Consider the following 23,230-nt stretch of genomic DNA (forward strand, 5'->3'; position numbering starts at 1 on the left):
TCTTTTTTTTTTTTTTTTTTTTTTCTGGTAGGATTTGCTAGCAGAAGTTTTTCAAGTTCCAACTTCATTAGCTTAGTAGCATCCATTGTGGCAAAGTAGCAATCCACCAAAACATTAGTTTGTGTCTGATTACAACTAAACCATATACACCAAGCCATAATAAAATATCTGCTGGAAATCATCCGAGTTTATTTGTAAAAATCAGGATCCAAAATCATCCTACTCTTCCTCATAATACACAACCACAAAGATGATGCAGACAATTTGTGCTTAATTTGACTTGCCTCAAAAGGATATCATAAAACGATAGCCAAATATCTCACTTAAAAAATGTTGACGGTCGCTTAATAGAATTTTAAGTATTTTTTGCAAGGAAATATATATATATATATATATATATATATATATATATATATATATATATATATATATATATATATATATATATATATTTTGGTCCCTACATTTGTTTCCACTTTATGTTTTTTTCCTCTATGAAAAAATTATAGGTTAAAAGTATTAGTTTCTATACATACTTACAAGTTTTGGTCCCCTGGAGGAGGCATGTAGCCTAGAGCGTAACGAATACAAGTGACTCACCAATGTATCTAACCAATGTATCTAGAATAGAATCTGATATTATTTTACAATTTAAATTTTTGTCTAACTTAATTCTATAAAACTAATTTGTAAGGTAGTAATAGACTCTGATATCTAGAGTAGCTCCATCAACCATGCTAGTTACAGTATTAATGACATAGATAAAAACTTATATAGATGTATAAGGACTAAATTTTATTGTTTTTCGTAAAGGAAAAAAAAGCATAAAGTGAGGATAAGTATACAACAATAATAAAGTTTTATATAATTAAGGTTAACTACATGAATCACATTACGTGATTCGATAGAGTTAAATTCAATTATCAATTAAGCAATGAATGATTTTGTTTAAGAGATTTTCAAGTTTGGTGTAAGTATTTTTCTTTCTGAAATACACAATTAAAGTCGTAAAGAACATGGAATTGGTGAGCCACCCAACTTGACATGGGTTTTGAATCTTAGGGCCGATTTCGTAAGATACTTGATTAAGGTATGAATACATGCAGTATTGTTCTAGTGAGTAGTGACAACTGATCTAAAATAGCTTCCACGTGGCAGAAGAGCATAGCACAATAAGATCTTCTGGAAACAACAATCACCATGCCTGTCACCAGCAGTTTCAGTCAAATTTATATCTGACATTTTTCTTCTATATAGTCATTATAAAAGTGAATAAACAATTGCTAATTTGCCATTCATTGATAAGCAAGGGGAAGCATATTCTATTGTGCTGCCAGTGTTTCAACTATTGAGAATATAAAAAAGAAGCACGCAATGGAGAAATTGTTTGCAACTTGAGTCTTAACAATAATTAAGAAGTTATAGCTTTTAGTGTAGTTTTTTACTCTTCATATGTCACGCACACATTTTTGGTGATTGATGCTTGCTTGTGGCGGTAGTTATGTGAAAGAGATGATAGAAACTAAATAAATTGTATAAAGGCATAATTTGTCAATATAACTAAAGGGCCTTGTCACTTACGTTGATATGTTGGTCGAAGTAGACCCCTCAACAATATATATCATTTTATTATTATTTTCCATGTTTTTGTTAATTTCATATATATATATATATATATATATATATATATATATATATATATATATATATCAGATTTTTTAAATTTATTAAAAGTTGTTTTTTATTGCTATTTTTAAAAAATAACTAAAAAACATCATATGATAAAGAATAAAAAAAATATCAAGAAACATATAGATGAAATAAATGAAAGGTTAATGAAAAATAAATGAAGAAATAAATTAAAGGAATTTACAAAATGAAAATTCAGAAAGATGTCATACAACAACTTGTAGAAGAGATTTAATATTATATATAGATGGATATAGATTTTGTTAATAATATTTATTGATTTAACTATTAATTGAAAAACCAATAATACAAAATGTAACTAGTTAATCCTAGTTAATTTTCTTAGACCATAAGTATATTTTAGTCAATCATATAACATTTACAATATCATGGGATAAACATTGTTGTTAGAAAATACTTTTCATACACAAAATTTGAATTTGAAACTTTTTTTATAAAGAAAATCAAATATATAATTCTTAAACCAATCATTTGTTGATAATTTTTTTATAATACTTTTTGGATGAAATCTGCCCTATATCATAGTTAGTCATACATGTACGTATATTCTTATTTTATTATAATTATAATTATAACTATTGATGTTCTAAGTATCAACTATTATATACTCTTGTATATGAAAAGTGAATCTCTCGCTTGGAGAATCAAATTGAAATATTTTTATCAGCAAATGTTACTGGTTAGTTAATTAGTTTTTGTCGAGGAGAAAATTCAAATCCATCACCTATCTTTCTCTTCTTTCACCTTTTACTTGCCATCAAATGAATCTTATATCTTCAAATCAAAATGAAATGTGATTAACAAACCGTGAAAGTTTTCTTTCTTGCTTGCTTAGTAACTGACTCGTGTATCTTGCATGGCATTAGTTATTATTGTCTTTCATTTGTCAAGCAGTGAAGCTCCAACTGATTAATTAATCTAACAATGGCATTAAAAATTTCATGTATTATACTTGGCGTTAACGATTCATTTCGTGCAGTAATATATAGCTCAGAATTCAAAACTTTGCCATATTGCCAATAGTATAGCTCAACCATCTCTTTTATGGATTTGAATCTGATCAAATTTTTGCCACAAATTTAAGTGTTGACTGTTGACAGAGATTATTGATTTTTTTTTTCCTTTCTAGTTTCTAGTCTAATAATGGATTTCAAGCTACCATTTGGTGGGTCATGTGTTACTGTATATATATAAAAATAAAAAACTGAGGTATGGAGATGTTTTTTTTTAACAATTATAAAAAGCGCCTTTTATTAATTAGTATGAATATTGACGTTTTTGCCCCATCCAAAACATTAACTGATTTTGTTTTCATGTAGATGATATTAATTGAAGGAAAAATCTAGAGAATATGAATTATTGTTGAAAATTTCATTTAGTTTTGATACATTTAACTTATATATAAAATATATATCTGTTGATTTAATAAATATAACTTATTACAACGAACTAAACAAACTCTTAATTGAACTAATGCTTCCCCTCAAGTTGAGAGGTAAATATTGTAAAGTCCCAACTTAAAGATAAGAGAGACACAGAGAATTATTTAAGTAAAGTTTTGGTTAAGAATCAACTAATTGCTCGTGAGAGTTGACATGTACTAACTTGAGAAAGAAAAAAAAAAATTGAGCATGCTCTCGGATGAAGTGACAATATATTTATGTTTGGACCTTACATGATATGTGAAGTAGTTGGATAACTAAATTGTAGATTTGTTGTACACAAAACCAATAAGGGTGGTAATGCAGGCCAACTAAGTTCATTTTGACCCGACTCACCACTAGTTCATGAAAAAAAGGGGTACAAACGGATTGGCCTATTTACTATGAGTAAATCAAAAGTTGTAGCACATTATTAAGATAATAGAATCAAACCATTAATGAGAGAGTTAATCTAGGATATTATTTGCATATTAATATTCACAGCATACATATATTCCATATATATAGAGTACAGGGGATCTAAATTTTGAATTGACTTCTAATATTACTCCTTGATTTTCTCTTATTGGTTACAATAGGACTTGACAGTTTTACTAGAATTATTTCTAAATTGGCTCTTCTCATGAATGATTTGATTCTATTGTCTTAACACCTACCCATAAATGGGTGGGATGGTAGACTGCCTCATCAAAATAAAAAAGAAAAAAAGAAATTTAATGTAACCACAAGAGCAAAATCACAACATTAGGCCACAAGCTTGCTTGAAATTGAATGTGAGCACAAATGCAAACTTTAACAGGGTCTTCTGTTGTGTTTGGAAAAGCAGAGCTTAAGCACGAGGAAAGACAATTCCCTGTACTGTATTGTGTGTATTTTTTGTGCTATGAGATTACAATTTACGAAATGGAATTTGAAAATAGAAACCCTATACTTAAGAAATTAGGGAAAAGATGACATTAATAATGTATATTAAAAAATAATAGTGCGTCATATTAATCCATCTCGACTCATCGATAACTTATTAGATTAGCGAGATAAGACGAGTTGGTGAGTTGAGTAAGCTAGCCCACCTTATGGTTTTTTTGTGTTTTGTGGGTTGATTATTCATATGAAATGATTAGAAAATATAGAATTAGACATATTTTTCTCTTATTCTATAATTTGGGGTTGTCGTCTTGAGTTTTCTTCCTCTCTTTCTACAAGAGTTTTATGGACACAAAGAGGGTGGAAGCTCACATATTTTTAAGTGTTAATGGAAGTTCTTTCTTTCTTCCTCTTTATCTTTCCTTGCTTATGTCTAGCTAAAACCTATGTTAGGGTTAGGTGATTTTTTATGTAACCCATGAATCTTTGATTTAGGAATTTTAATAAAATTTGGATTTTTTTTTTAAATGTTGTGTATGTGTACGTGTATGCGTATTCTCTTTCATTGATGATTCCTGAGCCTTGACTATCCTTAAGAAGATTTTTTTTTATCTATTTAGTGATTGAGATTTTTCTCTATAAATATTTATGATACAAGCCTAACAATCATTTAAATTAGAGATAGTCATTGGATTCTAGCTATTGTAAAAGGGATTTCTAATATTAATGTTTATTCCTATTTAAATTTCACCAAGGAAATTGTTACATATTTTACTTATTATATGCAAATAAAATCCATTTTCAATACCTAAAGTAACCTAAAACTCTAAAGCACCTCATCTTTCACACAACCCAACTAGACTGACCCTAGTGAGCTGGCTTTTACCGTAACATAGTTTATCTGAATTCAAACTATTAATTTTAGATATGGATTGATTGCTTAGAGGAATTTTAATGGGATATTTACATGAGTTGTTTAATATTAAATAAAATTACTTAATTTATTTATTTATTATTGAAGTATATAATATGAAGATGTTTATATAATAGCAATTGCTTATAAGCAATCATTGCACGCTTAATAATATTATATCATAAATAATATATTTTCAAGTATATGATCCATAAAATTAATTTAAGCACTTATTTTAGTAATCTTAGCATAAGAGTGAATTTTTATTTAAAATACTTAAATTTATATGAAATGGTAAGACCCACAAAATTATAATAAGTAACTCATAAATAATTATGTAATGTAAATAGTCTTAGAAATCTATTTAAAAAATAATAATAAATAAAGAGGTTGTTGCACTAACATTAGTTTAATATTAATCACTCAAACTCCCTTATTGATCATTATTTTTTTAGTATGATTGAAAATGAAAATTAAAACATTAATAAATAACATAAAGGTTAAGTTTGTATCTTTCTACACATCATCCTAACATTTTTTTATTTCTCTAAAATTAATTTATTAATTCAATAATTTTTTTTATACAAGTTTCAGCTAAAATAATATCAACACTGTTTTTTTCTGAAATATATAATAAAGTTGTATATATATAAAATTCAGTCATAAAAAAACTACATGAAATTGAATTGATCAAACACACTCATATATTAATCAAATCTGATTCCGTAAGAAATTTTTTGAAACTCTGTCTATTTTCACAATGTTTGAATACAATTCTACTAAAATGGAGACAATTGATTCGTTAAAAGGCTTCCACGTGGAAGAAGGGGAGGTTGGTCAACAATCAATGGCATCTTCCTCTGACGGTTTAGTTAAATTTAAGGTTTAATTTTGATATATGTAACTGTAACTTTTTTATATTCATCCAACAATTTATGATTTCATTTTTTTTTAAGTTTTGACTGTTCATGTAGTTATTATTTTTTTTATCCGTGAGTATCAGGAGATCTATAATAGTTATTGTAATTGATCTCTTCTTAAAACATATGAATTATTAGTAAATATATGCATAGCTTTACGTTAGAAACATCAAAACTCATCCTTAATATGCGATTATTGGATGGATGTTTTTTTTTTTAATTTTAAAAAAAAAGAATAATTAAACACCTCATAATTAGCCATTCATGTACGCTAGAAGAAGGCATATTCTGATTCTGCTAGTTTTGTTCTTCATTTTTAAGAATTAAAAATTAAAAATTAAAAAAAGAAGAAGAAACTATAGCTAGGCGCACTCTTGAGAAAGTTGTTAACAATAGTTTTAATAAAAAAGTGAAAATTTATTCCTTCAATTATTTTCTTAATTATATGACACATACACTTTTTTGGTGATTGAGACTTGTGAGCCAATATTATGGATAAAAAATAGGATGATTATATAGAGGGAGAGAAAGAAAGTGATGTTAGTTAATATCAAAGGAAAAATTTGAATAAAGGACATAAAGGCAAACTTTGTCGTTATATGAAGGACTTTGTCTCCTTTGATTGTTGATGGAAGCAAACTCTCCAATTATATGTCTTCCTTTTCTTTTTCATATTTTTGTTTTTTCCTCTGACTTGCACATTAGTTGCTACTAAGACAATTTCAGATTCTACCAGACTCAGTACAAATTAAATGAACCAAATTGGTACTTCTTTTAGAGAATATGTTTTTATTGTCCAAGAAGTATTCAAGAAAAAAAAAAGAAGGTAGAAAATTAAGCTCATGAATGAGGTTGGCTTTGGAAATCTGAATATCAAAGATTATAAGTCATTAAAAGCAATTGGAAGATTACAATTTGAAGAAAAATGAAACTCATGAATACCCACAAGAACAGATAAAAAAAATGGAAATTACAATTGCCTTCCATGAATTTTTATACAAAAAAATCGTATTAAACAAGATTTTTTTTTATAAATGATGTGTGATTAAGAGAGTTTCTTAATTAGTGTGTGTTTAACATGGTAAAATCGTGTCAAAATGACACAAAAGCAAGGGACATTCTTTAAGTTGATGAACGTTAATAATAGATAGACATAAATCCAAACATGTAAAAGGAAATTTAAACTTTAAAATATAAGGATTGCATCATGTTTTTAGCTTGTTCTCTAACCACTATTAACACATAAACGCTCGCTTATGGTAACTTTTAGTTAAAAGAGGAGTACGCATTTTTTTAAAAATTTATTTTATATTGGTTAAAATTTTAAACATGTGAATTAGTCAAATCTTTAGATTCTATAAACTAAACCAAATATGCATTTAATAGATGAGGGCTTTCTAACAAATTCCTTGTTAGAGGATTTCTTCCAATTATGCCGGATGCTACTTTTTTTTTCACTTAAAGAAGATATTACGAAAACTCTAAAACTCGTTCTTAGGAAAATTTCTTCTGTTTTATGAATTTAAATATTGTAGGATGCTTTAGGTGATGGCTTAAGAATGGTATTAAGAATTAAAATGTAAACAGGAAGCAATGATATTAGTTTTTTTCAAAGGCAAGATATTAGTTAATATCAATGTGTTGATAAAATAAACACTAGTAAACAGCGAAAAAGGCCAAATTTGTCTCATCTTCACGTCATTTTAACATTTTTTTTAAAAATTGGTTTGCGTATCATTTCAAGTAACGGTACAGTGCGATTCGTTTTCTCACAAGTCACCATCATTCAAATTAATTAATTAATTACTATTAATTATTATAATAAGACTATAAGCATTTTTCTTCAGCATTTATCGTTTGTTCTTATCAAGACAATATTAGATTCCTAGAAAGTCAAAGCAAATGAAATGATCTCAAATGGAGAACAAAAGGTTTGCTGAGCTTAATGAAAATCTCAAGTTTTAAGAGTTAAATTTTTATATATTATAAAAAAATTCAATCAGTTAGAATTTTCCAAGCACAACTTTTAATTAAATTAGTTGTTATAAAAATTAATAGTTCTTAATTATAAAAATCTATATATGATTTAATATATCAAATAAACTTCAAGCTTTAAAGGGTAAAATAGAATTAAAATATTTATTACCAAAATTTTGATTTTAATACATATTCAGTATATTTTTTTTACATTATTAATTAATGAGAAATCACCTTAGATATAATTATGATTTTTAAGTAATTATTACAAAAAAAATAGCATTTTTATTATGCATAACAATTTATATGCTTAAGTGACAATTTAAAACACTGTTAGTACATTGTATTCTAATTAAATTTCATTAAAGAAATGCAAAATTAGATCTGTAAAATTAGCCATGGTTTTTGCTTTATTTGCATTTGATGTTTGATATATGTTATGAGCATCAATCGATAATATTTCACAAGAAGATGATTCCAATGTTGGTCCAGAAATGTCACCATCTCTGGTGGCTGCATGACGAAAATCCCATAAAAGCTTTGCACATTAAAATATTTGGTGATCACATAAATAATTGATCAATCAATGCTTGATGACGACATTACAAAAAGTTTTTGAAGAAAATCACATTCTTTAAGATTTCAAGTGGGGTTAGACTTGGCATGTTGTCCATGGTGGGGCATTGGGGGAATCGCATTGCTTGACATTCATCATCAATGACGAACACAAAACATTAGTTAGGTTTTTTGTATGGTTATGATTGATAAACAATAATGAAGGGACCTTGTTTTCGTATGAAAGAGACTTTTCCTATTACTGTTGAGTAAATATTTCTGTTTGCTAGTTAATAAGTATCTAAAACTAATATAGTATAATATAGTGCGATATAATTGATAAATAATCATGTTCTTTAAGTATATAGTTAGAAATTTGATTTTCAAGTTCATGTGTATAAACGAGTATCAGTCGAAAGAAATCAGTTTCTTAAATGATTTTTATACCTTAAAAGATATCTCTCATTCTCGACTAGGATTAAAAAAATGTTGATAAGTATCTAAGAGCCTTGATTAGTTGATTTCCTAAACTTACCAATCTTCAATGTACTTTTGTTTTTAACTCTCATTCTATTGGCTAGACCAAACATAAATGAACGGATACATAGAAAAAGTTCATAAACTACCAACAAGTCTAGTTATGGGAAATCAGAGTTGATAATGAAATATAAAAATCAAACTATAAAGGTAAAATCCAAGCATTAACAGTAGATGGACAAGTATTCTAGTTCCTTCTGTATAAGCCCATAGGTTTTAGCTACTCGGGTTGTTTTTGTTGGTGTCTTTCTTGGCAACTGAGTGTGAAACTCTGTCTCACATTTCACTTCTTGCCTTGGACAAAGTGGTAGAATTTGGGCAGAAAATAAAAATTGAAATTAAAGAAAGATCATAGATCACAATAATTTAGTCTGTAGCTAGCTTTGGATCACATGGAAAAGATTAAAAGAAGTTGTAATGACCAATTCAGGCCTACACTTTGGTATAGAATATGCTGAAGTTCTCAAACAAGATCTCACAAGAGAAATAAATCTATGTACCCTTTGGCCAAGTCAAAACAAGCTGCACTAATTACAAAGCCTGAGAAACCGCCAAATGTTTGGATATAGAAGCCGAAATCATAAAGAAACAAATATATGAAACCAATTAATCAGTGTGACTTGGTCATATCCAAAACTCAACTAGTTCAAAGGATCACTCACTTCCTTAAACCACATATAAAAGCACCAACCAGCTAAGGCAAAACATAGCAACCAAACTTCAGTGTCCTCTAAATTCTAATACTCACCTTATAAGTTTAAGGGTTTAACCAAACAAACCAAGCTTAGTACCCTTAAAGAATCAGCTTATAAGCCTAACCAATTGAAGAAACAAAAAGAGTTCAAAGGGGGTAGATGGCAAGGAAGAGAAAGGTTGTTGAAGTGGTGGAAGAGGGAGAACTATGTGAGGGAACCTTGGGTTGGGATGAGATGATGAAACAAGCTGCAGCACTTGGAGGGGTGCAAAGAGCAAGGAAGAGGTTTGTTGGTGTAAGGCAAAGGCCATCAGGTAGATGGGTGGCTGAGATCAAAGACACCATTCAGAAGATAAGAGTGTGGTTGGGAACTTTTGACACTGCTGAGGAAGCTGCAAGAGCCTATGATGAGGCTGCTTGCTTGCTTCGCGGTGCCAACACGAGGACTAACTTCTGGCCTTGCTCTCAATCCTCCACAAGTCCAGCTCTTTCCTCAAAGATAACCAATCTCCTCCTTCAAAGGCTTAAAGAAAGAAACAACAACAACAACAACAACGCTTGTTCCTCGTCCTCGTCCTCGTCCACCTCACTTCTCATCAACCACCAACAAATGCAACACCACCAACAAGTTGATGCATATGGAGAAGGTTCAACACAATTCTCAATTGACCAATTCACTGATTTCCTCAATGACCCTGAAGATTATAGCACAAGCAACAATGACTTCATCAACAACACTGCACAAATTGACTACATTACTAGTAGCTTTGAGTCATGCTTAACTAAAAAAGATGGTGGGACAAAAATGGATATGCAATTGCAATACAAATCAAGCAATGTGACACCACAGACTTCAAGCAATGACAGCAATTCAGGAGTGGAGGACAGTGAAGAAGAAGGAAATGATTTGGGTGTGCAAAGTACTAATTTGGATGTCCATGATTTTAGGTTTCTGGACAACATTGCTCCACCTAGTTACTATTCTCCCTTTGAGATGGCTGAAGAGATGGAGGAGGAGCCTGTGGAGCCTGAGAATGAGAACTACGATGATGAGCCTTCAATGCTTAGAGCTGTGATGAAGAGAATGACTTATGAGAGGAAGTTCTCAGCTTCTCTCTATGCCTTCAATGGAATACCTGAATGCTTGAAGTTGAAACTTGAATCCGGAAACATGAAGGGAAGAGGACTAGCTGATCAATTAACAAGCCTTCAAATGGCTTGTAGCAAAAACAAGCTTGAGAAGAATAAGGAGGAGAAAGAGTTCATGGCAACAATGGATAGGAAAAAGGAACAAGAACACCAACATACATCACCTGACATGGATTCTTCAAGTGTTGATGGGGAACTGTTACTTTGGAATTCACTTGATCTTCCTCCTATTTGCTTTGTTAACTTACTTGAAAATGGTTCATTCAATTAAGAATATCATTAATTTTCTGTAACATTAGTTATGCTGAGAACAACTATGTTGTAACATTAGACTTTGTAGTAAGCATGAAGTAATATCTTCTGCTAATCGAAATGATTTAAATTTTCTTATTTCATTCATAATTCCTAGTATCAATGAGTAACATTATATTGAATTAGAACCTGTAACAGAAGCTAGTATTGATATTGAATTTGAAGTTTTTCTTACTTCATTCATAATTTGAACTTGTGTCAAAGTTCTTATTTTGTTATCATTCAAGTCAAACAGAAACTCTGTAGATATTGAATTTGAAATCCCAGCAATTTGCGAAAAGTTTTCTTATCATTAACATTCTATAATGTTTGTCAACACAAAGATGAAAGTATATTTTTCTGCATCAGTTTTTCAAAAGTTAAAATTAGTTTTTCCATTAGTTAATTTGTAAAAGTTCTCTCCTCTTTTAGAGAAATTATATAAGACAATTTTTTATAAATTAACTCATGCAAAAGTGATTTTTATCTTATGGAGAATTTTATTTCATTTTTATTTTATTTTCTTCTCCTAACAATCATTCTGAATAAGCTTACCCAAATAAACTTTTATTTGAATGAGTCAAATTTAAAGTTTAAACTTCACTTGTTTTAAAAAATTTATAGAACTTGAATTTAATTTGTTTAATTCATTTATAACTTTCTTTATAAAATCTCTGCTTAATGTATTTTATAAATCCATTAATTTAGTATTGTGTAAGTGTATGTCAAAATATGAAGCAATAATAGGTAGAGATCGAGTATTCATAGATAAAAACTACAACTCTTCTGATAAAATATAACTTATATAAGAACTAGCTAAATGTAAATTATTATTTTTGTCTTTTTTTTATCTAAAATTACAAATTTTGTTCAATAAATGCATGCTTCGATATTATATGTGAACTTTTAATACCAAATGCACAAAATTCAAAATTAATTCATTTATATAATTGAGCTTAGTTTTTAGTGTTTCTTTATTTTTGCTAAGCAAATGAATTTAATAAAATAGTTCAAGTAACTTAATTTATTCACACATTAAGTTGAGACCAAACATTTCTAAGTCATTAATGATTAAAATTCATGTTAAAATATTATTATTATGTTTTGCTTTCATGTGAAAGCCTATAGAACAAACTATGATGCCATACCAATTTATAAACTAACATATCGCTATATATATGATATTGCTTTTAGTATGATCATATTATCCATAGACCGATTAGTTTTTTTATTTTATTTTAAATCTGATAGTAATTTTAATATCCACATAATTTGTCAGTTTTTTTTTTATTTTAAAAAAGTATACCGTTCACTTATTAAATACTGTCTTCATTTCTTATTATAAGAAACAAGTACTATAACTTGTTTCTTATAAAAATAACATAAATAGTAATTACTAACAATAATGTTTATCATCAAACCCCTTAAATTTTATCTATCCAATCAATCATTATTTTTCTTGGTTTGAAATTGTGCCTGAATCTGTAATACAAATTAAAGAAAAATGCTAAATGATACGAAGGGAATCACGAAAAAGAACCAAATCATCTCATTCGTTAATACTATATCTGTTGTTTATATAAGAAACAAATTAGAATATATATTTCTTTCTCTCCTTTTTTTGTTGAAAATTTTCTTTCTAATTATAAGAAACATACAATTTTTTAATGAATTAACTATCAAGTTTCTTTTATGTTTTTAATTTATTGAAAAGTCTATTAATTAGACACGGATTCATTATCTATGTAAGATGTATTCATCGACCAATTAATTAATAATGTAAAGTCACATATATTAATCGGAAAATTATCTTTTGAATTATGTAGTGTTATTAAATATATTAATTCTTTAAATCATTTAATTATGTAGATATTTTTAGAATAAAATTTAAATATATCATATTATTAATTAAATTAACTAATATAAATATTTTTATTATTATTTTATAAATTAGTTATTTATTTCTTTCATAAAAGAGGAGACATGGTATTTGCCTTTACATTTACGTAGTATTGTTCTTTACTTTTTGCATCGTTTCTTCCCTACGGGGCTACACTGCAATTCAAAACAACCTAATGCATAACCACATTAATCACTAAGCAAATAACCGTTTCACTTTCTTTGCTAAATTAATTTCTATATCAGTTTAGACAATTTATCCCCGGACCTACCAATATTAAAAAGAAAAAAGAAACCTTTTCAGCAATCGTTTTGTGTTGCAAGCAGTACATTACTAAATGTTTTATGTACACTGGTTGATGAATCAACAAAAAAAAAATATATTGAAAAACACAATATATATTTTTGATACTATTCTATTAAAAGTTTCTACTTTAATTCCTAAACCAATGTCTTAAGTGTACTTATTAACATTCAGCCTAATCCATTTCTAAGTTGTCTCGACTAAAATGGAAATGCAACATGCCATGAAGGTAGAAAAGCAACAACCCACCTTACTCATATCACATAGCAATGCATAACACATGGATCAAGCAGCTTGATTAATCATAACTCATCACATAGCAATACATACCACTTGGATCAAGCAACTTGGCTAATCATAACTCATTAAGACTGCCCTAAAGATCCAAGAAAAGAAACTGTGGGCCCTGGACCCTTTGAAGATCAAGTAGGTATTTCTCCTCACGAGTTTTGTAAAGCTGTCAAAGAAATTAACATGAGTTTGAGAATGCTCAAGTAAAAAAAAAAAAAAGAATAGCACTACCCAATATCTATAAAAATTAGTCATTCAAGAAAATCTCATTCGCCAAATGTATGCAATATGCAATAATAGCATACTAGTCATTGCAATGAAAGGATTAGTATATTGCACACCCAAAGAACCAAAGAATGACTCTAATTGTCTAGTATTCAAAAACAAAACAAAAATTGGGAGGAAGGGAAATAGTCCGAAGATCCTTCCACTATCTTAAAACAATGAAAAAGATACTACTAAGCCAGTAATTAAACATATCATTTGAATCCAAGCACAATAGATATTATGCTTATCAGGATAATCACCTGCACTTCAAACTTGACCACATTTGACTTAGAAACAGCTTCATTTTCAATAATGCACGAATCATTCCCAAAGTAATGATTACTATGCACAGAATTGTTAATCATTCCTTCATGATGACCAGCAGTGCCAGCAACCCATCTGCACTTCATGTTATAGTGTCCAATCTTCTTCCAACAAACATTTAATTCTTGTAGAGCTTTAAGGACCTCAGTCATTATTTCACGCGGTTGGGCTCGAGACTATCACAAGTTAACAAACTAACAAAGACCTCAGTCACAAGTAACTGTCAAAACAAGTACATCAGAATATTCAGTATTTCTATAGCAACTATTAATAATGGAGAAATTTGGCTAACTGTATCAATAAAAGCATCTTCGGTAGAACTCAGAACAAGTATTGACTCTATGCAATAGTGTACAATTCAAAAGCATCATTACTAAATTACTGTCTAATAGTAATGTTATCATTCTTCTCTTTTCTGTTACCATCATTCAGAAGAGAAAAAACATTGCTTCTAAGTTTAGTTCATCAAGAGAGACAATTTTGCCAATTTAAGAAGTCTAGCACCATCATCAAGTGGATCCTGTATATCTCCACTAATGTCCCACAAACTTGTCTCTCCTTTTTTATACAAAATATACCCTTCATCTTTTCTAGACAAAAGTCGAAGGTTGGAATGCACATAAACCAAATATTCAGCCCTTTTTGGATCCTTTTGTTTCTCATCAAAGAATGAATAAAGGAGTAACTACTCCAATTCCTCTCGCAACATGAGGGAAAGCATGGCTGCACAAGGTTTTAAGGCAAACTTTTTGGGTACTAAAAAAACAAATAAAAAAGATTGGATACTTTTTGGATATGTATCAGGAAGTATCCAAGAAGTACTGAGAAGTAGCCTAGAAAAAAGTTGAAAAAATAACTAAAAAAGATTGGATACTTTGGATACATATCATGAAGTATCCGAAGAGTATTGGGTGCAACATTGATACTTTTCCATTTTTGGAGTATCTGGGCTTCATAAATTGCATTTTTGTCTTTTTAGAATGGGAATAACTAAAAAAGATTGGATACTTTGGATACATATCAGGAAGTATCCAAAGAGTATTGGTATCCAACACGGGTGCAACATTGATACTTTTCCATTTTTGGAGTATCTGGGCTTCATAAATTACATTTTTGTCTTCTTAGAATGGGATAGGCTTATTAGTTTTGCTTTTATATGTGACTGCATAGGATTCTGGTTTCAACCGTATGCATTCCGGCGAAGTTGCTTCTCCAGTTGTTGGACACCACAGCACAGGGTATATGGATTATCAAGGGATTCTGTTGAGAGAAAATGGGCCCTTGGGCTTCTGGTGCGGTGTTTTACTTGATAGTTGTTTTTATAGGGTGTTGCTGGGTGCAACCAGCATTTTTAAAAAATACCAAAATTATCCGTGTTTTTTTTCTGTATTTGTGATAGGTGTGCGTATGGGTGGTTCGTAAATCATATGAATCAAGTTGATCCGTAAGGTTGATATGAATCAAGTTGATTCATATGTTGATATTAAACATATGGATTAACTTGATCCGTAAGCCTTTTACGAGTCAAGTTGATCCGTAAGGTTTCTATAGATTAAGTTGATCTGTAAAAGGCTTACAGATCAAGTTGATCCGTAACCCTTTTACGAATCAACTTAAAAGACTTACGGATCAAGGATATTTTTGTCATTTTATCTTAAGCGCTAGGTGCACCAACAATAATGCTGGGTGCACCTAGCAACACCCATTTTCATATTGGATGTGATTCAATAACAAGCTTTTTTTTTTCCAGCTTAGTGTATTTAATTTATACTACTATCACCATGATGGTTCCTAGACGTTTAAGGAAATAATTATTAGATGTCAATTGTCCCGAACTGGTTCCATCTCTCTTATGAGTGAGGCATCAGATTTGTTGATTGAAGGTGTTACATATGCAACCTGTATATAAATTGTCATTTTAAATGAATTCTACCAACACAATCTTTGTAATACACTCTCCACTATTAGTTAAAATTGATTGGAAACTACAAAATCAATGAGTGAGACTCACAAGTTTTTGTCATTTCCAATAAATTTTAGTTAATAATAATGTGTTAGCAGTTACTTAAATAATAGGCACTTTAATGATTAATATTATACATAAAAATAATTATCTAACTTTTTTACCATATACATTCTAATCTTTTGCTTTTAACTTTGTCATTTGACAAAGACGGACAATCATTAAATTTTTTTTATAACATTATTTATATTAAATTTAAAAATTACAGTTTAACATATTTTATATTTTTAATTAAATTTAAACTTAGGAGTAATAAACCAAATTAAAGAATAAGAACAAAAAAACACATGCAACTAAATTTTTATCCTCCATTTTCTATGATCGTGCTTGAAGTGGAGGCGTTGGCTACAACCACTGCCACCATTGCATGGCATATCACATATCACATTCACACCCCATTCTCTCATTGGTCATTTCCAACCAAAGCTTGGAAGCAACTAACAGAAAATTCAAATCATAACCCACACCACACCCTCCAAATTCAAACTGTCACACCCCAATTTCTTTTTTCTTACAATTTTCAACTACAAAAAAAGACATGACCTAATTCTGACCCACGAATTTCTGTTCCTCTTCCCTTTTGGCATTTAAAATTCCTCCTACCCCCCATTCCCCCCGGAAACAGGGGAAGAGAGAGAGAGAGAGAGAGAGAGAAAACAGGGGAATAGAGAGAGGAAAAAACAGGGGAGGGAGGGGGTTGTTCTTTCACTTTGCTCTGTTCCACAACAAAGCCACCATTTTTCCCCGTGCGTCTCGCACACCCTCTTGGGAAAACAAAAACCCAAAAGGGGTTGCATCGAATTGCACGGAACAGAGACACAAGAAATAGAAACAGGGGAGGAACAAAGCTGCAAATTTTTGCTGCAATTCCAAATGCCCCTGTTTCTGATTTTTGATCATCATTCTCTCTTCTGAATCCCCTCTTGCTGGGTGCAGCAACCGCATTGGGGAGTGGTAATGTAGGGGAAACTCTCCCCTACCATCAACATCATCCAATTCTTTCTTCTTCTTACTAAATAAACAATAAATAAATAAATAAATAAAATGGGTTGCATAAGCTCCAAGAATGCGGTTGCCGGAGCTTGTTCTCCGTCTCCTGCGGTGCTGAACATCGCGGAGGGACATTCCGGGTTGACGGTTCTGGAATCGAAAACAGGGTCAGAGAATGAGAGGAACAACAAGAAGTTGAAGAAGAACAATTCAAAGAGTAGTAGTGGGGGTTTCAGCTTCAGGCTTGGGTTGGCTCCAAAGCATGTGGAGGCTGAACAGAATGCTGCTGGTTGGCCTCCTTGGCTCACAGCTACTGCAGCTGAAGCCATTCAAGGATGGATCCCTCTCAAAGCTGATTCTTTTCAAAAGTTGGAAAAGGTGCTATACTACTACTAGATTGTGTATATGAAAAATCATTTTAGGTGCAGTATTTTATGATTTTTATAAGGTTTTAAATATTGGTCACGGTCACATTATGGTTTGTTGCATTTGTTGCGTTGCACTCGTGGACAAAAAAAAAAAAAAAAAAACTTTGATGTTTTAACCTTGGATTTTAGGGAAAATTATTATATGGTCCTAAGGTGTTCATGGTTTCGACTAATCTTTAAGTGACAATGTTATTAAGTTATTCTATAAGAAAAAGGTTAATAAAACTCAATTAGAAAAGGAAAAATTATTGCGTATTCATGATTTCGACTAATTTTCTCTTGACATGTTATAAGTTGTTTCATAAGAAAAAGCTAAGAAAACTCAATTACGTGTAATATGAATATGAAGTTATCCGAGACCATAATGCTCATGAACTATGTAATAAACTAATAATTTCTCATGTTTTTAGTGTTATTATCTAAATTCTAAAGTACTTTTTACTTAAAGCCAACCTTTAATGCTAACGTTTATTATGACCTGTTTTTTTTATATCTATTACGTGAGTTATCAAGAGGAAACATTTAATGTTAACATTCATTGTGACATTTTATGATGATAGTATTACATTCACTAGTTATCTAGATGAAATTTCAATTTTGATAAAGAATAGTATAAAAACCAGCCAAAGTATAGTTTTGTTTGGTGACTGGTGATACCTATTGGCTATTGCATACATTGTTTAACTTTAGAGAGATTAATTATTCTATGAATACTATGTATTCATTGACAGTGTTTTGTAATTTTTAAATTTCTGGAGCTATTAGGAAAGGTGGTTTCTCCCAAATAGCATTGGAGGAACAATTTGTTTTTTGAAATTTGAAATTGTCAACTTTGAAGTTTTTCAGTTGTATTATAAGAAATGTCGTGATTTCCTGTTGTCATTCTATTTTTGTTTTTTGTTCTTTTTTACAATTCCTGTATTAAATCATTCTGGAATGCTGAAATATTTCTACAAAAAATTAAATAAATACTCAAGAACTTTAAGGTTATATGCAATTTAAGTTATAAAAGTATTATACATTTAATTACTAAAAATGTGAAATTATTAAATGTAACTAACTTGACTGAGCTAAGCTTATGGTGTGTTTCTTTTTCACTATGGAAGTCCCAAACCATAGTTTGAAGAACAAAAGCTACAAGAGACAATTTCAATGATAATGAGTAATTGCATTTTTTTTTGTACTAAACTGAATTTGCTATATCAAGCCACTTTGGATCAATGACATGTTTTTTCAATATTTTCATTTCTATAGATTGGACAAGGTACATATAGCAGTGTGTTCCGAGCACGTGAAGTTGAAACTGGGAAGATGTTTGCTTTGAAGAAGGTGCGCTTTGACAATTTCCAACCTGAGAGCATCAGGTTCATGGCAAGAGAAATAACAATCCTTCGTAGGCTTGATCACCCAAATATCATGAAATTGGAAGGCATAATCACTTCTCGCCTCTCAAATAGCATATACCTTGTGTTTGAATACATGGAGCATGATCTTGCTGGCCTAGTATCACGTCCTGATATTGTGTTCTCCGAATCACAGGTTTTTTTAACTTCTCATTTCTCATAAGTCTGTGTCATTAAAAGAAATAAATTTGGGCTAAAGGTTTCCAACAAATGATCAAATTTTGGTATGGGTTTCTAATGATTTTTTTTTTTCATTATTTCAAGTTCATATCTTCAATTAAGTGATTATGTAATACTATTACAATAATTGATAATGTCGGAAAATTAACTTGTAAAGATACACGTTATTACTTGACTTGAGACTAAAAACTAAAGCTTCAATAAGTTGGGACCCAAAACAGCAAAAAATTTTATTAGGAACCCATAAATAAAATTCGATCATTTACTGGATATCTTAAACATATTTAAGCATTTTTATGTATATATTGGACAAGATTTAGTATTCATATTATGCTAAACAACTTTGTTTGTAGTCCTTTATATATTTTATTAGTTTAATTTCTATACTGTTAGTGTATTAACATAAATCATTGTTAGTGTCACTCTTAAGATAATTATTGTAAAAAGAAACAAACTTACAGTAATTTGTGATTGAATGACAATATAAAAATCTCTTAAAATTTAAATTGTTGGCGTATACACTGTTTACTCTTATTTATTTTACTTTCTTTTCCATTTATTTTTGGGTGTTCAAAGTTAGTTAGGTCACTTGTATGCATTTGATGTTACATGGATGTATGCTGTTTTCCCTCCACAGATAAAATGTTACATGAGACAGCTATTAAGTGGACTTGAGCATTGTCATATGCGTGGCATCATGCACAGAGACATCAAAGTATCAAATATCTTGTTGAACAATGAAGGTGTTCTCAAGATAGGAGATTTTGGATTAGCAAATACAATTAACACAAATGGGAAGCATCATTTGACAAGTCGCGTTGTGACTTTGTGGTATCGCCCTCCTGAGCTCTTGATGGGATCAACCAACTATGGAGTGTCTGTGGATCTGTGGAGTGTTGGCTGTGTATTTGCAGAACTTTTTCTTGGGAAGCCTATCCTTAAGGGGAGAACTGAGGTAATCCTCATGATTAATGTATTTAATTTGTGCTATGTAGTACTTTTATTTACAAATGTGGAGTTGTGGAGATGCACACATTTCATTCTGTTTGAAATTCTTGGTTGAAAATTAATGTGCTTAGCTTGAATTTGCTGTAAATTGAAATTAGAACAAATAAGGACTATACAAACAGCACAAACCATGCAAAGTTTCATTCCTTACACTAATTCTCAAATTTACTTTTGCACTTTGACGCGTTATATGTTTTTTTTTTCTTGAGTCTACAGGTTGAACAATTACACAAAATTTTTAAGCTGTGTGGTTCTCCTCCTGAGGACTTCTGGAAAAAGACTAGGCTTCCTCATGCAACAATGTTTAAACCTCAGACTAATTATGAAAGCTCTCTTCGGGAGAGGTGTGCAGATTTTCCTGCATCTGCTGTTAATCTACTCGAGACTTTACTGTCGATCGATTCTGGCAACCGAGGGACTGCCTCATCTGCCCTAATGTCTGAGGTAAAGTTGTGTTTGATTTTGTATCCTTCATTTTCAGAAGAATTCTTATGTATGATTTTATATTGTGACAAAGAGTTGATGTTCTATGCATATACTTCATGGTTGTCTTTCTAAAGATGTTAGTTTATTATGTTGTTTGCTTAATGTTGCCCAATGGATTTCTGATTTTATTTTTCATGGTATACCCTTTACAGTATTTCAGCACCAAGCCATATGCTTGTAATGCATCAAGCCTGCCGAAGTATCCTCCTAGCAAAGAAATGGATGTAAAAAATATTGAAGATTCATCCAAGTAAATTATTATGGTCTTTCTTATTATTCATAAAAATTTCCATGATGATTATAGTTGTTTATGTAATTGAATTTTTCTCGTGCTTTTAATCTTATTATTGAGGTCTAGTCTTAATGCAATGGTAAGATTGCTACCTTGTGACATGAAATTTGCAAGAATAAGATTGTGTGCATCTATTCTACCCTCCCCAAACCCCACCTAGCTTGTGTACTAGGTTTCCCTTTTGAGTCCTAAACATTGCAGAACAATGAGAGTGAAGGTTTTCGTCATTTCTATCTATACTCATAGCTTGTGTACTCTCAGGAAAAAAACTGGAGGTAAAATGAGAGAGGTTGCAACATCAAGAAGGCAGCAAAGACGAGTCAGTAAAATTTTGCAAGATCCAAACAATTTTGGCAAATCAACTTCAAAAGAGGTACTCCTTTTTTCAGTGGAATGCTACTACATCACTTGAAGATTAGATCACTACTTTTTTTCCATACTTATCTTACCTTCTTCTGTGAAGGACATGCAGAACATTTCTCAAAATGCTCGTAGAGATGATGGTAAATCACATCTTACTAAGGGAAAAGGAGGAGCCATGCACAAAGATTATACAAAGCCTCATATGGATGCTATGTCTGAGACCTCCCAAATGAATGTTGCTAATGGTAATGGCTATAGTGTGGGATCTAATAATACCTTTACATGGGTAAAAAGGAGAAAGCAAGATGCTTCATCAACTCTATCAGATGGATCAAGAAGCAAAATTAGTGCACTTGATCCAAACTTTGCAAAAGGAACATATGACTTAACCACACAAAGGGTGTCCATGGATTTTGATCCCGCAGAACTGATGAATGCTCAGGTAAACATGAAATCCTCAAGAGAATATAAGAAAATGCTTTAGATCACTTCATCATACAAAACCACAAGGTTATCATTGTCAAATTAAACTCAAAAATGTCACCTGCTGTTAACACCAACTGACATATTTCAGGCTTGGCTAGTGGCAACTAACACTTTAACATGTATAGATGTATATGGCGAGGAAATTATTACATGATCTAGAACTACATGGTCCCAGACAATCTCTACATGATACATAACCGAGTTTTATTAATTTTTTTCTCATAAATTAAAAAATTCAGTTACATGTCACGTGGAGGATAGCCGAGATCATGGATATATGGTGGTCTTGGATCATGTAATAAATTTTCACATATGACATGTATGTGCATGCAAAATTTTCCTCTTTGATTTTGAACAATAGCTGAAAATGAACGTTTTACCGTGCTGCCGAAAGTACATGTATATTCTATTTGTATCAAGTTACATCTTGTTTTCTGTACCAAAATTTTACAGGGCGACCGAGGGCGTGCTGTTCGTAAATCAAGATTTGGAAGAGGTAAGACTTTTTTCTTTTTTACATTTGGGGCAATGTCATGCATACAAAAGTATTGTGTAACCAAAAAGGAAAATGAATAGGGTCTTGCTAACCATCTTGGTTAAAGAACTAAAAAGATAAAGGATTTATTATGGAAATTATAGGGGAGTGTAAAAAAAATCATAAACAACAGTTTTATGCATCCCAATAAAAAAATTTCTCCTTTTAGGTTCTTAACCAATACTGTGAAGGCATTTATTAGCATTTGCCAAATGAATAAATGATCAACTTCTGCCTCATTTTTGAGGTGAATGAAAACTTATTCTTGCCTAAAACAACCTTACAAGTGAACTAACTTCTAATGAGTACTTATAAATCAATTTCTTGTTTACAGACAACAGATGAGGCAAAGATTGCAGGAGTGGTGCAATGCTAATCACTACAAGGGTGGTTGACAAAACATTATGAACCGTTTTAGTTTTTGACTTGACCTCTCCTTACATCTTGGTGGCACTTCCCTCCTTTTGATCACAAGGGTTAACTGTTCATACCCTTCTATTATACAGGATTGGCACTCAAAAATAGGATTACAATATACACATGTAACTATGCCAAAATGGAAGATGGTACAATTTAAGAATGGTTTACTTTTCTGATTGAATTTCACTGGTACATACCAATTTTCTCTCAATGTAAGATTCTTTTTTAACAAAAAAAGTCAAAAGGAAGAAAAAAAAACTACAAAGAAAAAGTATTCTGACATATCTTATTCTTGGAAATCCTATTTGGAGTTTTGGAGCACAGATAATCAACAACAGCGAAGTTAAGGCCATATTGACTTGTTTACATGTATGCCCATGAAGTGAAAAGCTAACATTCCTGTTTGACCCTTTTAATGCGGTGGCTTCTACAATTCTCCCCAATTTTGTAATACAAAATGAACGGTCTTATTTTAAAAC

The 23,230-nt window shown here is 30.7% G+C and overlaps 3 protein-coding genes across 4 annotated transcripts; 2 read left to right on the forward strand and 1 right to left on the reverse strand.

The window, feature by feature from the left end:
* The first annotated feature begins 9,615 nt into the window (after positions 1–9,615).
* LOC114399587 (ethylene-responsive transcription factor ERN2-like) lies at positions 9,616–11,198 on the forward strand. Its single transcript, XM_028361791.1, has one exon. The coding sequence runs from the start codon at positions 9,773–9,775 to the stop codon at positions 11,030–11,032; it is 1,260 nt and encodes a 419-aa protein (XP_028217592.1). The 5' UTR covers positions 9,616–9,772; the 3' UTR covers positions 11,033–11,198.
* Positions 11,199–13,369: 2,171 nt separating this feature from the next.
* On the reverse strand, positions 13,370–14,856 carry LOC114398080 (SNF1-related protein kinase catalytic subunit alpha KIN10-like). Its single transcript, XM_028360218.1, has 2 exons — positions 14,074–14,856; positions 13,370–13,712 (listed from the first exon to the last, which is right to left on the reverse strand). The coding sequence occupies exons 1-2, from the start codon at positions 14,287–14,289 to the stop codon at positions 13,632–13,634; spliced, it is 297 nt and encodes a 98-aa protein (XP_028216019.1). The 5' UTR covers positions 14,290–14,856; the 3' UTR covers positions 13,370–13,631.
* A 1,969-nt stretch (positions 14,857–16,825) lies between these two features.
* On the forward strand, positions 16,826–23,230 carry LOC114399967 (protein IMPAIRED IN BABA-INDUCED STERILITY 1-like). 2 transcript variants are annotated; one of them, XM_028362195.1, is made up of 9 exons: positions 16,826–17,528; positions 18,833–19,117; positions 19,799–20,116; positions 20,386–20,613; positions 20,808–20,905; positions 21,209–21,320; positions 21,420–21,752; positions 22,250–22,292; positions 22,666–23,230. In XM_028362195.1, exons 1-9 carry the CDS (start codon positions 17,205–17,207, stop codon positions 22,674–22,676), a joined length of 1,752 nt encoding a protein of 583 aa, XP_028217996.1. In that variant the 5' UTR covers positions 16,826–17,204; the 3' UTR covers positions 22,677–23,230. The 2 variants fall into 2 exon arrangements, with proteins under 2 accessions (XP_028217996.1, XP_028217995.1); XM_028362194.1 differs by having other exon boundaries at positions 16,827–17,528; positions 21,411–21,752.

Source organism: Glycine soja, chromosome 19 (assembly GCF_004193775.1).
Source record: "Glycine soja cultivar W05 chromosome 19, ASM419377v2, whole genome shotgun sequence".
In the NCBI taxonomy this organism is placed as follows: domain Eukaryota; kingdom Viridiplantae; phylum Streptophyta; class Magnoliopsida; order Fabales; family Fabaceae; genus Glycine; species Glycine soja.

Bases quoted from the DNA above. Each gene is read 5' to 3' on its own strand.
- LOC114399587 (XM_028361791.1), top strand. From the start codon at position 9,773: ATGGCAAGGAAGAGAAAGGTTGTTGAAGTGGTGGAAGAGGGAGAACTA.
- LOC114398080 (XM_028360218.1), bottom strand. From the start codon at position 14,289: ATGACTGAGGTCCTTAAAGCTCTACAAGAATTAAATGTTTGTTGGAAG. The intron at 13,713-14,073 runs GTGATTATCCTG...TTTCTTTGACAG, and splicing joins TGGTCAAGTTTGAAGTGCAG to CTTTACAAAACTCGTGAGGA.
- LOC114399967 (XM_028362194.1), top strand. From the start codon at position 17,205: ATGGGTTGCATAAGCTCCAAGAATGCGGTTGCCGGAGCTTGTTCTCCG. The intron at 19,118-19,798 runs GTTTTTTTAACT...TTCCCTCCACAG, and splicing joins TTGTGTTCTCCGAATCACAG to ATAAAATGTTACATGAGACA. The intron at 20,906-21,208 runs GTAAATTATTAT...GTGTACTCTCAG, and splicing joins AATATTGAAGATTCATCCAA to GAAAAAAACTGGAGGTAAAA.